General features: G+C 43.5%; 4 protein-coding genes and 1 non-coding gene across 5 annotated transcripts; 3 read left to right on the forward strand and 2 right to left on the reverse strand.

Moving 5' to 3' along the window:
* Positions 1-1506: 1506 nt before the first annotated feature.
* Positions 1507-4306, forward strand: LOC9657658 (probable E3 ubiquitin-protein ligase ARI8). The gene is made up of 14 exons (XM_024686166.1): positions 1507-1871; positions 1925-2049; positions 2129-2231; positions 2289-2379; positions 2447-2619; positions 2669-2773; positions 2826-2914; positions 2973-3080; positions 3127-3217; positions 3269-3406; positions 3464-3535; positions 3589-3688; positions 3745-3871; positions 3923-4306. Exons 1-14 carry the CDS (start codon positions 1707-1709, stop codon positions 4203-4205), a joined length of 1770 nt encoding a protein of 589 aa, XP_024541934.1. The 5' UTR covers positions 1507-1706; the 3' UTR covers positions 4206-4306.
* Positions 4307-4311: 5 nt separating this feature from the next.
* LOC9657659 (altered inheritance rate of mitochondria protein 25) lies at positions 4312-6113 on the reverse strand. The gene is made up of 12 exons (XM_024686167.1): positions 5849-6113; positions 5723-5796; positions 5569-5655; positions 5467-5508; positions 5370-5414; positions 5244-5309; positions 5131-5187; positions 5018-5079; positions 4838-4958; positions 4658-4786; positions 4500-4603; positions 4312-4433 (listed from the first exon to the last, which is right to left on the reverse strand). Exons 1-12 carry the CDS (start codon positions 6105-6107, stop codon positions 4388-4390), a joined length of 1092 nt encoding a protein of 363 aa, XP_024541935.1. The 5' UTR covers positions 6108-6113; the 3' UTR covers positions 4312-4387.
* A 201-nt stretch (positions 6114-6314) lies between these two features.
* On the reverse strand, positions 6315-6386 carry TRNAD-GUC. The gene has a single exon. It is a non-coding gene; the product is annotated as a tRNA-Asp (tRNA).
* A 206-nt stretch (positions 6387-6592) lies between these two features.
* On the forward strand, positions 6593-8401 carry LOC112350207 (pentatricopeptide repeat-containing protein At4g02750-like). The gene has a single exon (XM_024686029.1). It carries the CDS (start codon positions 6593-6595, stop codon positions 8399-8401), a length of 1809 nt encoding a protein of 602 aa, XP_024541797.1.
* Positions 8402-9886: 1485 nt separating this feature from the next.
* On the forward strand, positions 9887-10390 carry LOC9658342. Its single transcript, XM_002980953.2, has one exon. The coding sequence runs from the start codon at positions 9916-9918 to the stop codon at positions 10288-10290; it is 375 nt and encodes a 124-aa protein (XP_002980999.1). The 5' UTR covers positions 9887-9915; the 3' UTR covers positions 10291-10390.
* Positions 10391-16539: the final 6149 nt, after the last annotated feature.

A 16539-nucleotide genomic window follows, 5' to 3' on the forward strand; every position in this document is an offset into this window, starting at 1 on the left:
ACTTGAGATATGAAAATTAATAAAAATGTCCACATTCTCAAGAAAACATATAAAACCATTAATAACAATGATAAAACAAAAACTTTTAACATTACTCACAACTAAAGATATATATTTTACCCAAAACTCTAACAAAAGTAATTTAACCTTTAAAATAGAGGATACTAACACTAGAATTTAAAAATATGATAACATGGAATAGAAAAAAGAATTAAAAAAGGTTATAAAAGAGTAAAAAGTAAAGAAAAAAGATCAAAAGGTAAACTAAATGATACTTTGTGAAATTTTTAACTTATCTCTAAATACATTTTTATAGTAATCAAGCTCCTTATCACAATTTAGAATCCACTTAAGATCATATATATAGTATTCCTATGAACTTTATCTTTAAACATTCTTCAAAACTCAAACTATAACTATCCAATTGATATTATGATTATGCTCCACATTAATGGGAAATAGTAGGACACTAAAAACAGAAATATCATGTAATCACATCCTATAGAAGTTGGAGATTGATAATATAATTACACCCTATAACATAAAAAACTCAATCCAACTGAATAACATCAATAGCTTCAAGTGACATATTTGTATGGTGGAAAAAGGAAATGCAATGAAGTTCAAAAGGAAGAGAAAATCTAAGTATAACAATAATTAAAAGTTTAGATTTGACGAAAAGCTAATATAAATCTAGACTTAAAAGAGAAATAAGAATAAGAACAAATAAAGGAATAAGAATAAAAGCACAACCTTGAACACTATGTAAAGCAGTGCTAAAAAACTTTACCCTCTAGGAACAAGTTATAATGCCTTCTACTTCCATCAATGTGAGTGTTCAAGATATGGGAATATGTATATAAATTGGGGTTTAAACCCTTGTTTATATACAAGAATGGATTGACTAGATATTATAATTATTATATTATTAATACATATATTTACACACACACAGAGATATATATATATATATATATATATATATATATATATATATATATATATATATATATATATATATTATTTTAGTTTATATGTAAATATTTTTCAAGTTACTTTTCTATTGTTATTTTTGAAAAACATTAGAATACTTTAATAAGTTTTTGCTGGTTAAATCATTGCATTCAAGTTTTATAAATTTCCGAGCGCTCAAGTTTCATATGACAAACTTGGAAGACACTATTCAGATCTCAAAAACTAAAAAGCTACTTTCTGAATGATACACCAATGATTTCATTGATAGATTGCACAAGAGCCTGGAAAAGTCGTTTACCACCACAGCTACAATAGCTATGTTGAATGAGAAGTAAAACAGCATAGGCGCTTGAAAGTTTTCTGGCGTGTCCAAAACTTTATTGCAAAATACTTTCTCTCACATTTTTTCCAACTGAATATAACTCATTCTCAACACAAACTTGAGTGAGGTAACATTGGAACTTGTCAAAGAGTGACCTTGAAATTGTTTTCCCCACTGCAAAACCCTAGCGCTCTCTCTCTCTCTCTCTCTCTCTCTCTCTCTCTCTCTCTACACCAAAACGGGAATATGCTTCGAGTGGCAGGGCATCAGGGTTTCTCGACGATTGAGCTTGGGGGAGAATGCAAGAGCTGGAGTAGCGGCGGCATCGGATCTGCGACTCGGCTGCGGCCGTGAGTAGCTGCGCAGCTCGAAAATCTCTGGAATTTAGGTCTGTAGGATCTCCTGGTGGATGGATTCAGACGATGACATGCAAGACGCCTACACCTCCGACGGCGACTACTATGGCGATGAGTACAGCGACGCGATGCCCAGCGACGAGGAGGACGATGACTCCGTCTACCCGTTTGATGATAATTCCATGGACGATCTTTCCCCTTCCACTCGGGCGCCTCAGGTATAGCTCGGGAAATCGCGCGCTTTACATTTTGGCTGCCTTGTGCTTTCCAGAATAATTTCGTGGTGCTGAGTGAAGACGAAATTAGCAAGAGGCAAGAGGAGGCTGTGAAGAGCGTAGCGGGCGTGTTATCGATTTCCAAGGGCGATGCTAGTGTTCTTTTGCGGCACTTCAAGTGGTTCGTGTTGCGAAATCTCGCTCTCTCTTTTTTTTCTTTGATCGTGGTCGGTGAGCTTGAGCTCTTTTCTCTTTCCCAGGTGCATCAGTACTGTAAATGATGAATGGTTTGCCAATGAGCAAGCTGTTCGCAAGACAGTTGGTTTGCTGGAGAAATCCGCGGGGAGGAGACCTCCCAAAGAGGTGATCCTTGCAAGTTTGCTTTGTTTTTTCGATGCTTGACGTGGACTCTACTTCCAGATTGTTTGCGGGATCTGCTTCGATGCTTTCGGGGTTGACAAGATGAGAGCAACGGTTTGCGGGCATTACTTTTGTAGTTTATGTTGGACAGGTTGCTAAACGTAGCTGAAACGCTTGGCTTTGCTCACTGATTCGCACATTTTTCTTCTACTGATCAGGATATGTTCATACTGCGATATCCGATGGCCCTGGATGTCTGACACTTCGATGTCCTGATCCATCTTGTAACGCTGCTGTTGGAGATGAGCTTGTTATGTCGCTGGTTTGCGAGGAAGACCGTGTCAAGTACAATAGATATTTGTTACGCTCGTTTGTCGAAGACAACCGAAAGGTGTCGCTTTCTGTTATAGCTGGATTGCTTAACTGACAAACTTGTCCAGGCAAAATGGTGTCCTGCTCCAGGATGTGATTTTGCGCTGGAGTATTTTCCAGGTAGTGGTTCACATGACGTTGTCTGCAAGTGCGGTCATCCATTCTGCTGGAGCGTAAGTATGCGAAAGCTGTTCATGTTTTGGCTTTAACTTTGTGAAGCTGCAGTGTTTGGAGGATGCCCATCGGCCCGTTGATTGCGAAACTGTGACGAAGTGGATACTGAAAAACTGCGCTGAATCCGAGAACATGAATTGGTATGCTGTTGCTTCCTAGTTGTAACGGCTGAATTCATCGTCTTTTCTTGCTGATCAGGATTCTCGCCAATTCCAAACCTTGTCCAAAGTGTAAAAGACCGATCGAAAAATCTCAAGGATGCATGCATATAACGTGTACGCCTCCGTGCAAGTTTGAGTTTTGCTGGTAGGTGTTTTCTTTTTCTCGCTGATGACTGATTGATGTGTGGTAGGCTTTGTCTTGGACCGTGGTCCGAACACGGTGAGCGCACAGGGGGATTTTATGCTTGTAATCGGTATGAAGCTGCTAAGCAGGAAGGAGTGGTACGTATCTAGGTACTTCTCACTGCCTCAACTTTACAAATTTTCTTACAGTATGATGAAGCTGAAAGGCGTAGAGAGATGGCTAAGAACATGCTTGAACGTTATACACACTACTACGAAAGATGGGCCACAAACGAGTCATCCAGGCAAAAAGCGCTCTCTGATCTTCAACAGATGCAAGCTTTACATGTTTGTTGCTATGTTTTGTTTGTTCAGTCCTAATGTTTATCGTGTGATGCTTTCCAGATGGAGAAATTAAGCGACAGACAGTGTCAGCCTGTATCACAGCTAAAGTTTGTGACGGATGCTTGGATGCAGGTAGGCTCTATCCTGTATAGTTGTTCTTTTCTGATAAGTCTTTTGCCGTGTAGATCGTAGAGTGCCGACGGGTTCTAAAATGGACATACGCGTATGGTTATTATCTTCCAGAAAACGAGGATGCGAAGCGGCAGTTTTTTGAGTACGTGCAAGGTATACAACATGGCCTTTTCTCTCGAGCATCGCTGATACCAAAGTGGAAAAATCAGGTGAAGCGGAGGCCGGCCTTGAGCGCCTACACCAATGCGCAGAGAAGGACTTGCAAGTCTTCCTGGGCGAGGATCCTCCGGATGTCCCGTTCAACGAGTTTCGCACCAAACTGGCTGGTCTCACAAGGTAAGGCAAAGTTTGCAGTGGCATTTGCTCACGATCCGCGGCTGCGCGCAGTGTAACGAGGACTTACTTTGAGAACTTGATGCGCGCGCTGGAGACGGGGCTATCGGACGTGGACAACTCGAAAGCGGCGGCCAACAGCAACAAGAACAGCAGCAGCAGCTCCAAGGCGTCGGGAAGCTCCCGGAAGAGCGGCAAGAAAGGCGGGAGCTCCAAGAACAATGGGGGCTCGAGCCGGAGCGCCATTGACGAGAGCGGTGTGTGGTCGTGCGAGCGCTGCACCTTCGCTAATCCATCCAGCGTGCGTTCGTGTCAACTGTGCCACCACAGGCCCTGAGAGAAGGAAGAAAAGTTGTCTTTAAGCAAAGTATATTCTTGGTATTTTAGGGCTCCGTGAAGGGAATCCTGTATATTCCTAACGGTCAGCGAATCTAAGCATATTCGAATCAACAAAACTTCTCGTTTGAGTTTAGAGCAAAAGCTTGCGATTGTTCCTTTACACCGACAGAAGAATAGAGCTCAAGGTTCTGGGCTTCCTCCGATAATGGGAATTGGCATTCCCATCCTGGCGAGAACATTAGAGTTTGTAAGTTTCAAACCAGGCACAAAAAGCAAGAGCATCGACACTCACCCGCTGTGTCTCGAGAAGTAATCGTTGTCGAGAGAGACGGCAAGAGCTAGAACAATCGCTCTCTCGGTCAGTGTCAAAGAGCGAGAAACCGAAAGAGGCTCCACCTGGAAAAAGAAAAATCTCGCGAGCTCGCAAGAGGAAAACGCAAAGATATCCACCTGTGGATCAACGTTTTGAGCTTGCTCGCCGCCCTGCAAAACGTACTGGCCAGCAACTCCAGCTCTGTTTGTACCATCAGCGAGGACTTCGCCAAATCTCACGACATATTGCCCAGCATCTGTGAAGAACTGCATTCCAAGCAGTGAGATACTCGCTGGCCTGGAATTATCACACCATACCTCGTAGCCAAATCCTCTCCAGTTGCGGTCCACGACGGCCAGAGTGTCGCCATTCTCGTCACACACAGTGAAAGTCCAGTTCCAAAAGCCCGGATTCTCAACACGTCCAAACTGCGTCTTCCTGCATTCGTGTCGCACTGTCAAGTGACTCCAGGAATTTCGAGTTTCCGTGGTGCTTACCCGAGATAGAGATCATAGATTCGTCTCCAGACATGCCATCTCCTGTGAACCTCACCAACAAGCTGCGAAAGTCGTGTTAAAACATCTCGAGTAGAAAGAGTTTAGTGCAGTACAATGCCATCAACTTCCACAAAGATTGTGCTGTTGATCAACCAGGCTGGTCGTCGAACCTGACAGAAAGCGTCACAAGAGTAGAAGAAAGAAAAGAAATGGTAAGATTTGTAACCTGGAAAACCTGGTTGCCGTAGGCATCTAGAACATTGGCGATGAAAGGCCTCCTCGTTCGCAGTAACTGCGACATAGCTGCAATTAATCAATAAGCGATAACTGGGAACTCGTTCTAAAGCTTTACCTGGCGCATGATAAAGCTGCTCTCTTCAAGAAGATATCCAACAGCCTACCCAAACACTCAGTCCAAAACAATGCCATACACTAGAGAAACTACTTACTGCTTGCGGCTGGCGAGGATCCATGATAACGTATCTGTTTTGCTGCAAAGGAAAAAAGAGAAGATAAAGAAAAACCAAGAGAAAGAGCTACAAAGGAATTACTTGCTCCAGACCGAAGGCAACGTTGGCCCACTCTATGTTCCTGGTGACCATCAAATCGGGCCTCGCTAACACAGGAACAAGCCTGTGCTGTTAAAAGGAAGGGAAAGAAGAAGCAAAGCATGAGTTATAAGAGTTTCCAAAGAGAAAGCTTTACTTCTTGTGGAGAATCTGGCGCCAGAGCTCCAACAAGAGGTTCGCTGGGAGGAGGCTGCTCGGCATTGTAAACCCCTGCTATCATCGATCAAAATAAAGCTCCAAGAGCCAATTCAAAAAAATTTACCAGAGGAAGCGACTGGCTTGGAAAGCTTGAGCCTGAGCTTGCGCTCCTCGTCGCGCCGGCGCTTGTCGAAAAGCATCCGCTCAATCAGCCTTCTCCTGCTCAGAGACTGATCGTCGCCAACGCTCTGATTGCATGCCGGGGAAAGAGAAATCTCCCTCGCGCCGGCGGGATTGCTGCTCCATCTAGCGAAATGCGCGAGCTGATCGTCCGGAGCGCGCACTTGGATCCGCCGAGCCGCTCGTAAGAGGCGCCCAGCCATTGCAAGGCCAGAACCCTAACTCTAAACCATTTTTGATGTGGTATAATGTCAAAATTAAAAATAAACTAATGACGCCGTTGCCGGGGATCGAACCCGGGTCGTCCGCGTGACAGGCGGAAATACTACAACGACATCACATTATCTTAACTTAAACAATGTAAATAGCTTTACCAAAAACTGAAAACTGATTATTTTTAATAAAACTAACGCCGTTGCCGGGGATCGAACCCGGGTCGTCCGCGTGACAGGCGGAAATACTTACCAGTATACTACAACGACATCTCATTATCTTAGTATTAAACGAAAATTAAAATCTCATTTCACTATTTAGAATGAAACATTAAAATGATAATAATATGGATCGGCAATCATGGATAAAAGCCATACAAAATTGCAAGACACTTCCAATAGCTTCCAAGATCGATGCAGAGTTGAGACATAAGATTGCTTCTCATGACACTTTCCTCTTTAACAAGCTCATTGAAATGTATGGCAAATGCGGCAATCCAGGCCAAGCCAAGAACATCTTTGACACAATGCCACAAAGGGATATATTTTCCTTCCACCTTATGATCTTAGCCTACTCCTACAATGGCCACCTTTGCGAAGCCAAGATCATCTTTGACAGTCTCATGCCAAGCCACACCACAGTCTCTTGGAACACAATGCTATCAGCACTTGCCCAAAACGGGCATCTTCACTCTGCCAGAGAGCTCTTTGATCAAATGCTCGAAAGAAACATGATCTCCTGGACCACAATGTTGGCTGCCTTCTCGCACAGCGATAACCTTCAAGAAGCCCTGAGTATATTCCATGAGATGCCACTGTGGGATCTGGTGGCATATACCACAATGCTGGGTGCTCTCTCCCGTGGTGGCGACGTTGACGCTGCGAAAAGGCTGTTTGACCAGTCCCCGCTGTGGGATCTTGTGTCCTGGACCGCGCTGCTAGCGGTATATGCCCAGAACGGGCATCTGGAAGATGCCAAGTTTGTGTTTGATGAGATGCCAGAGCACGATTTGGTATCTTGGACCTCGATGCTAACAGTATATTCTCGAACCGGACACGTACAAAAATCTCGGGAGACGTTTGATCGCATGCCGGAGAGGAATCTATTCTCGTGGGCTGCAATGGTGGCGGTATATACGCGAGAGGGTGACATGGAATCCGCGGAGAAAACTTTTAGCGAGATGCCACAGTGGAATCTAGTCTGCATGAACGCTATGGTCTCGGGATATTCTCACACCGGGAATTTCTATGCCGCAAGGAGCCTGTTTGAACGTATGCCTCTTGGCAATGTAATTACGTGGAATATTATCCTGGCAGCGTACGTAGCACGTGAAGACTACAACAAAACGTGTGTCATCTTTAGCCAAATGCCTCAATGTGATTTGTTCTCTTGGAATATGCTCTTGACAGCATATGCCCGAAAAGGGTATCTGGAGGAAGCAGGACATATTTACCACACAATGCCACAAAGGAATCTTGTTTCAATGACCGCAATGCTAACAGCATATTCCCAACATGGGTATCATTTTGAAGCAAAGATGCTGTTTGATGCTGCCCCTCAACAAGATCAGGTCCTTTGGAACTCTATCCTTGCAGCATATACCCAAAACGGGTATATTCCCGATGCTGAGCTTCTATTCTACTCCATGCCACAAAGGGACAATGTGTCCTGGAACGCAATGCTGGCCGTTTATGCCCGACGCGGGCATATTATTCGAGCTACACGGCTGTTTGAGACGATGCTCGAGCAACACATCACTTCCTGGAGCGCTTTGCAAGCGGCATACGCCCAAAACGGCCACTCTTTCCAAACTTTCGAGACCTTCGACAAGATGGCGATGGTGGAGTCACCCGACGAGATCTGCTTCATCCTCTATCTCGTCGCTTGCAGCCAAGCCGGAGAAACTTTCAGAGGACGGTGTTGTTTCGTGTCGATGGCGATGGATTTCGGCCTCCAGCCCGGAAAGCAGCACTACAGCTGCGTGGTAGACTTGCTTAGCCGAGCAGGATACTTGTCCAGTGCCAAGGAACTCATCCAAACCATGCCTTACGTTCCGGGAGTGTGGGAGTGGACCTGCTTTCTAGGAGCTTGTCGGAGCTATAGCGATTCCTATCACGGTTCCCAAGCTGCGAGCGTTGTTCTCGAGTCGTATCAGCAGCTGGGATCCGGCTATGTGCTGCTTGCCAACACTTACTTCGGATTCCAACCTGAGAGTGCTGTACAAACTCCGAAGCTCGAAAGCACAAAGCCTAGAGCATGGGTGGAGTGTAACCCAAACTGTTGAGATCAATGTACTGCGTGGGTTCCTGTCTGTGCCTGTGAGCCTTGACGGCCGCCAGGAATGCTCCTACTGCTAAAACGAGGAGTAGAAACCAGACCTGCGTGACGAGCCTGGTTGGCTTTCGTATCGCCTCCGGACAAGCTCTGTGCCCCGGAAGAATTTTTGGGACCAGCAGCAACGTTGACTACAGGGTGGAGTCCGTTCTGTAAAACCACGAGTGTAAATCGAAAGAGAAATGTATGTTTTGCATACCTCCATCATTCCGTGAGAGCTGAATGACAATTTGCTCGTAGAAAACCGAGGCAGGCTGTGATCTTCCCTTGCACAAATTGCATTTTGTGCTGTCCAACGGTCCATGGGAACCGGGAGGTGTCTGCTTCTGAGAAAAGGTGGCACACAGGCTTGTGCCATATTCCAAGAAAAATCTCCTTGGCACTAAAGCCAGAGGTGGTCATGTTGAAGAGATTCTTCCCCAGAAAAAAAATGCGCTTGGAGTGCGGCTAGAGCGGACGACTCTTTGGTTACGACAGAAGCTAGTGAACAAATTAAAACGTGTAAGAACTTACAAGAAGTTCGTCCACAGCGTGATCGAACATTCCCGCACACCGAAATTCCTGTTGCTGCTGTATGTTACGACCAGAAGACAACTCTAGACTCAGAAAATAATTCTATCGTCACCAAATGGTGTTGTAGTTATTTGTCTGAACAAGTCCACCTAAAGCAGTGTTGGATATCTACCAATCTTACTCACATCTGCTTCCTCAACCGCAGCAGTAACCATTTCGCACTTTGCCACCTCTCGAGAGAAGAATCTAGCTCTCAAATTCTCTCTGGCAATCGACCACGGGGCTTTGAGATGGCCTACCGTATGTCCCAAAAATATCAAAAAATCTTATTAACATCTTGCAAAGATCTGCTTTCTATTTTCCAGATTCGGATCTGGAAAATGGGAAGCAGATTTTTGCAAGATGCTTCAATATAGTTTGCATATTGAACAGGTGCTACCTTCCATTCAGCTTTTGGTTTGACATGATTTATGTGGGATGGGATGTGAAATGAAGGTGATTTTCTTCTAAGTAAAAAGATCACTCTAGCTTACAACTCCTTCAGGAAAATCACCGTCATTCAAGATCCCATCCCAGATCGCAAGGACAAATCCTGGCATCACGTCAGACCAAAGCTAGATGCACCTGTTCAATATACAAACTCCGTGCTGTCGTGTTTAGATGAGATTGGACGTGGTTTGTAGCCGATAAAGACTGCTGCGTCGCTGGCTGATCTACTATTTATCTACAAGGAATATAATGTCCCCTTAGGATGCTGATATTGTCTTCGTTTGTACTGTAAATTCTGGCCAGCTGGGTTTTTTCTTGCTATTTGGTACTTGTTTCGCTTTCGTTAGAGCAGTCTGGAAATCAGCAAGAGAAACGTGGGATCTGGCATATCTGAATTGTTCGAATCTTTGCGAGTATATTACCAAGTGCGCCAGCCTCTCCAAAACCATTCTCTATTTCGCTATGGCTCAGTCTATCAAGTTTGCTCCTCTCATTGCGCTGCTCCTTTGCATTGCTGCCACTGCTGAAGTGCTTGACGTTCCAGGCGAGTTTTTCTTTGTCGATGGAGCAGCCCGCCTACCGTCTGAATGCAGGCCCGAGTCGCTGTGCTGCCCAAACAGCAAATTCTGTCCCAAGGGCAAATACTGCACCATTTGCATGCCCAGCAATCCGCCTTTGTGCGTTTGCACAGAGGCTCCTCCGAACTGCGGAGTAGGCAGTAGCTGCTGCAGTGACGGGGACTGCCCAAAGGGAAAAGCTTGCAGCGTATGCACTAAATCGATCCCACCTATTTGTCGCTGTGGCCCTGAGCCTAAGATCGTTCTTGTTTCCGAGTGAAACCGGCTACAGCCCAAATATAGATCATGTGGCGGTCAACCCTGTTGACTGTGTAATAAGAGATCTTTCATAATGATAATGTGGCTATTTTTAACGTTCTTATGGATTAATTTCAATTTGGACCATGGAGTTGGAAAACCTTCTAAATTTAGTTTGGAAAGGATAGTTTAAAATTTGAATGCAACCATGAAAGTTGATATAGTCAATGACAGTAAATAAATGTCTTCAATCTCAAAATGCTTCTAAGACTTCTCCAGGCTCTAACAATAGTTTCAGTGTTAAAAGATATCAAAGCTTATAAGCAATTAGAAGAGACACCAATGGATTAAGAGAGTGATGTGGTCTACTACCAATGAAGTGGCGTACGACCTTATGTTGTGATTTGTTTGTGATCATATCTTACTTGAATTTGCTCTGGACAAACAATCTCAATGGTTTAGACTCAGTTCTTATTTTTGTACATTTGAGGTCAGTTACCAACATCTTGTTGAATATTCAAGTATTTACACATTTTACAAAATTTGCTATGTGTTTTGCTTAATAGTAGTGTTATTCTTATTTATTAATGAAAATTTAAATTATAAACATGTTTATAAATTATAAATATAAGATTAATCTAATTGTTAGATAATAAACCATTCTAGAATATCCAAGTACATTCTAGATATATCCACTATAGGTTTGATTAAGCAAACCAAAACCTCATAAACATCCATTACATTATTAAAAAGCTTGCATAAACATCCAAGATGCATCCAAGAATGCATTTTGGATATTCAATAGAGTAAGATAAACACAAAGAATAAATACATATGCTCTTACATTAAAACTTTGGAAGTTTAGTTTCAATTAAATTTCCTTTTTTAAAAGTGAAAGTAATTGTATACATCAAGCAATTCACGGTTGCTCATGTAACAAACTAAAAATCTCTTTTAGCCAAAAATCATATAAAAATTAAACTTATACATTATTTGAAAAAGTTGGTATTGAGAATGAAGATGGTCCTTTAACACTTGAGTGTAATACAATTGTTATATAGCTTGAGTAAAAAAGATTACAAAAGGTATATTATATGTGCCAACATATGGCAAATGGTGGAATCTCATTTGTGAATAAAATTACTCTCATTAAGACTTATATTCTAAATATACACTAATATTCTATTGAATAAAAGCATAAAAAAGACACACATATTTACATTATAGTGCTCAATAATGGAATGCCACTATTAGTTAATGATTTTTTCCATTTAATACACTAATAACACATGTAAATAATATAAATATTAAATAATAAATTATGTATGTGAGGTCGCCAAGTGTATGGTTACGATGCCGTATACTATGGGATTTTGGTAACTGTTGGATTGGTTTTAATCTGGACCACTTGCTTTTGTATATAAACTAGGGTATTTGGGCTAATTAAGAGGCATGTTTTCTGTATTCCCTTTCCATATTCCAAGCACTCACATTAGTGGAGGTGAAGGGCATCTTTTATTGTCCCTAAGGAGTGTTTAAATTTGGGATTTTGATTTAGATATAGATTTTGCATTGTCTAGATTTAGTTTTTTCCATTTCCTTTCTTTTGTTCTTTCCTTTTAGGATTTTGGTTTAGATTTAGCTTTTTGCATTGTCTAGATCTACCATTTCCTTCTAGCTTTTTGTCATTTCTTTTCTTTTGCTCTTTCTTTTTTGTTCATCTTCATGGCAAATTAGCAATCTCCTCCTTTGACTTTGGAGCAACAGTTGGTACAATTGCTTGATGCTATGCGCTTGCAATTGAACAACCAAACTCAGTTGATGGCGGCGTTCACAACATGTGGTACAACTCCTCTTGCTCTTGGTGCCAATCCTTGCATTTGGCCAGAGTTCTTTCGTGGGAATCCTGAGGATGATGTGTACCATTGGTTCAATCACTTCACAGTGATTGCCATATATCATTCTTGGCATGATGCTCGATGTTTGCATGACTTTCCCACATGTCTCCAAGGGATGGTGTTGCAGTGGTACAATGGTTTGAGCGTAGCCACTTATGGGGATTGGAGTGTTCTCCCATACATCTTCAAACGTGTCTTCGGACATGCTGATGACTGTGATGATGCCTTCCAACAATTACATTGTCTTCGCCAAGGGCTATCTGAGTCAGTGATGCAATTTGGCGTTTGTTTTCGAAGTCTTTTGCTTCGTGCAGAGCTAAATATGTCAGAGCGGATCAAGCTAGGAATGTTGAGGCTAGCACTTCATCAAGATCTTGTTGGACTTGTGTGCATGCACTTGCTCCCACCACCCTTGATGATGCTCTTCGCTTGGCACAACGTTATGAGATGTCACCTCTTCCACTTTTCACTGCAAGTCCTTCAGCTCTACTTCCTATGGGTGATGGTTCTGTTCTAATGGAGGTTGATGCTGCTGCTGTTCGAGTCCAAGGACAAGGGCGAGGAAGTGGTCATGGCTGTGATGTTCACTGCTGGGTGTGTGATGAAGTTGGTCATACTTATCAATGTTGTTGGTGTTTTCCAAATTGACGACCTCCATTTCCTAGGTGGAGACCTTGGCATCAGCAACGTCCCATTGGTGCTATTGCAGTGGAAGGTCTGTGTAAGTGACTAAATTTTCCATTCTACTTTAGTCACTTAACCACACCTCTGACCATTTGGAGGAGTCTCACTCACAACCTTTGTAAGTCCTATTTTGGACTTAGGGACTTACTAGCCCCAAGAATGGCATCCATGCCACTCAACCATTGCACTTGGTCTAAGTGCTTCACATGTCCGATCCCATGACCAACACCCCAAGGTACCACCGACATATTAGCTCGTTATGTTAAGGCCATGCCCATTTGCTTTGGTCATACCGGTGGTCTAACACCACCTACATCACAGTCTCGTCTCTTAAAGACTGGGCCATCCGTCCATGAGTGATCATCCCAGATCCACTCCTTAGCATCCTTAAAATGCCTGCAAATCTGGGGAATAGCCTTCCCCAATATCCCTTTTCCGGTCCTTACCAAGTCCCTTTCTGCCCATGGCCGTGTTCGCCAACATTGCCATTGGATCGAGGCTCACAGGCCCGACCACTAAGTCTCACGGTCCTTTGGGACTTCTTCACCACACGACTGTATCCTTGGTCACTACACTAGAGGACTACTCTTCTTCCTTTCCATAGTCTGGGCCTTTGGGACAACATTTCGGAACACCGTGGCCCTACGCGGGCCTCATGGGTACTCTCCCTGCCTTCCGCCTTTGGGTGCTCTAGCCACAGGCTTAAAGCGAGGTTTTGTGAGCCACGCCAGGTATCCAAGTAGGTAATGCCACCCACATTTGGACTGGGAGCATCGACCATTCGATCTCCTGAGGGAACTAGAGCCGGCTCTTGAACACATCACTAAGCTACCCCGTTTGTCGATCCATATTCACTTTAGTCTTGGACTTCCCAGTGGTCAGCTCATCACCCAACACTGGGTATGGCCTTCCTGGGCCAAATTGGCCTTTCTTGGCCAAATTGGCTCCACTAGGCTCCAACCCCCACACTCTCCCTACTATACTTTTGGAACCCCCCGTAGCGCCCCCCCCCCCCCTTGGGGGACGATTGCTTTGGGCTTTCACCCAACAACCTATATTAGTATTCAGACTTGGACTTGGACTCGGTCCCAGTTTCGGACTCGGACTTCCAGCTTCACTTTGGGGCTTAGGGATTTTGTGTCTCACAACTCCACCACCCATAGACGAAGTTCAATGTCCTCATCAAACAATAAACTATTTTATAAAGTAATACCAACATGTATTACCCTTTCCATTCTTGGCACCTTACCAATATTCGTCAATGGTTTAATACCGAAGGCTCACCATGCCTTGCCCATCCTCTAAGGAGTATAGTCTCTCCAACTTAGAGATTGATTGGACCACTTGTGGTGGTTTACCGTGCCTTGCCCTCCACTCCTGAGCTCTATTACCACTCGATAGAGCTTCTTCAGTGCCGGCAGCTCCACAACTTTGCCCATATTTTAAACCATCACCGCACTCTAGTGAGTTGGGACTCAAACCCAAGCACTAAAGGGTTGGGACTTGAACCTAAGCTTTGTATATGCATCTACAGAAGGCATCATCCAAAATGCCTGGTGTGACTCCCCACGCCGGTGCACCAACTTATAGTTAAAGCGCATTACAAATCACAACTTAGGAATCTAGTTCTTTTGCACTGCCAAGTCCTCTCACTTGACAAGCTGTGATCATGCATGGACTCCTTCATGCTTAGCCCCACGGGCCACCCCTTTGAAGTTGGCTCCTTCAACTAGGGTATTTGTTCCCCCGACTTGCCAATCTCACTTAACAAGTCATTCGACCACCGTAACATGGTTCATGCATAAGCATGAAAGTCCTTAACTATCGACTTTCGTTCAAAGCCCTCTCTTTGAACACTCGGGAACTACTTCCCTAACCTTGATAGCCTCGCCTCTTGGCAAGCTTCAAGACCACGCTTTTGCTGTGCCACTCTGATTTCGCACGCTCTATGAACCATTTGCACTTAGTTTTCTAGGTACTAAGTTACCTAGAATTGTATTTGGGAACCTTTGAAGGAACTATATCCCTTAACTTGCTAAGGCCTTTCCTTTCGCAAGCTTTTAAATTGCTATATGGTCTAATATGGACAATTCCATACTTTAGACTCTCCATGGCATCACGGTTGCTAGTAACAACATGCTTGAGCACCCACTTGATTCTCCATTCCTAACTGGTATAACCACCCTTGGTTATGCAATTCAATGCTTATGGTTTGATTCTATCCCTTTACTACTTGCCTTTGGCCTCACACCTTTCCTTCAATTATTCTCCTCCAGATTTAGGAGGATAGCTTTGCACTTTCTACTATGCTGTAGCAAGTATTTTTAGGGATGAACCTACCCGATAGCCTAGGGAGTGGTTCCTTAATCCGAGTATGCTCAACTTATAATCCCACATATCTTATGGGCTTTTATATGCCTATCACTAGCCTTGCTAAAATTCCATTTTGGCTTTGTCCAATTCGGGTAGATAGTTTTCTTTTGTCTCCACAACCTTGGATGTCTGGATAACACCTTCTATCCATCATTCGCTAAGGACTTAATTCCTTGGGCCTTATCTATTGCCTTCGCGACCCTAAACACCACCTCCTGGTGTCCTAGAGTGTTTAGGTGTCCTAATGATGGCCTCCTTGACAATGAGCATTTTCTTTTATGACATTGACTCATTATATTGCAACATAAGCAATTTTTCCCTTGTAAGGGTATATTTAACTTCTTTATGCCATTAAGAAATCTTGGGTAACTACCTTCTACCCATTTAATCAATTATCTTGCACTTTTTGTTTAGTTGCCTCATAGTTGTCAAATCTTACAACTCATTGTTTGGTGCTTCCACACCTCCATCATTATCTGGGTCACCACACTCCAACCACATGCCTTCTAACTTAAGCCATGCCATTCCCATTTCCATTAGGACTCCTTTAGGAAGGGGTTCTCATGAACCTACTAACTTGACCTCAAGGCATCGTGCTTTGGTACATTCGGTGTCTCCACACCATTGGCTTTACAAGCCTACCCTTATGACACTACCCACTCATGTCCGGGTCTTTGCCAAAACCAAAATAGTTGTTTCTCATGCCAACTATCAGTTAGCATGGCACCATCATATTCACACACAACTCTATGCCAAAGTTGTTTTCTTCTAGGAACACCTTTTCCATAACTTTAGTATGGCACATTTTGCCATCGATGAGATACCTACTGTTCTCATACTTGGATCTTATAATCCTCCCCATCCTTAACAGGTTGTGGCTTGCCCGTTAACTTGATCCAGCCGTTGGCAACCATCGGATCGAGTCATGTTCTCTGCGAGAATTTTACTATTGTCAACCACATTCTCCAGAATGTGGCTGACAGCTACCAGGTTCTGGAGATTGTGGCTGACAGCTACTAGGTTCTGGAGAATGTGGCTGCTGTCATCCAGGTTCTAGAGAACTTGGCTGCCAATAACCACATTCTCCAATTAAACGAGATGCAATTGCTTTTTTATTTTTTCATCAAAGCAAGCTTGAACACTTTGGCTATGACCATTGACTACAATCACATAATTACTCACAGTACAATGGTGAAATGTGGTGGTGCTCGTCGGTAGTGCTAAAGCTTTTGTAGCTCTTGGATCTTTTGCAAGAGCTAAAAGTAGCTCATTGTCGTCAAGATCTACCAAAAGTTAGAAATAAAGAATTCAAATCA

This window comes from Selaginella moellendorffii, unplaced genomic scaffold (genome assembly GCF_000143415.4).
Source record: "Selaginella moellendorffii unplaced genomic scaffold, v1.0 SELMOscaffold_47, whole genome shotgun sequence".
Taxonomy (NCBI): Eukaryota; Viridiplantae; Streptophyta; class Lycopodiopsida; order Selaginellales; family Selaginellaceae; genus Selaginella; species Selaginella moellendorffii.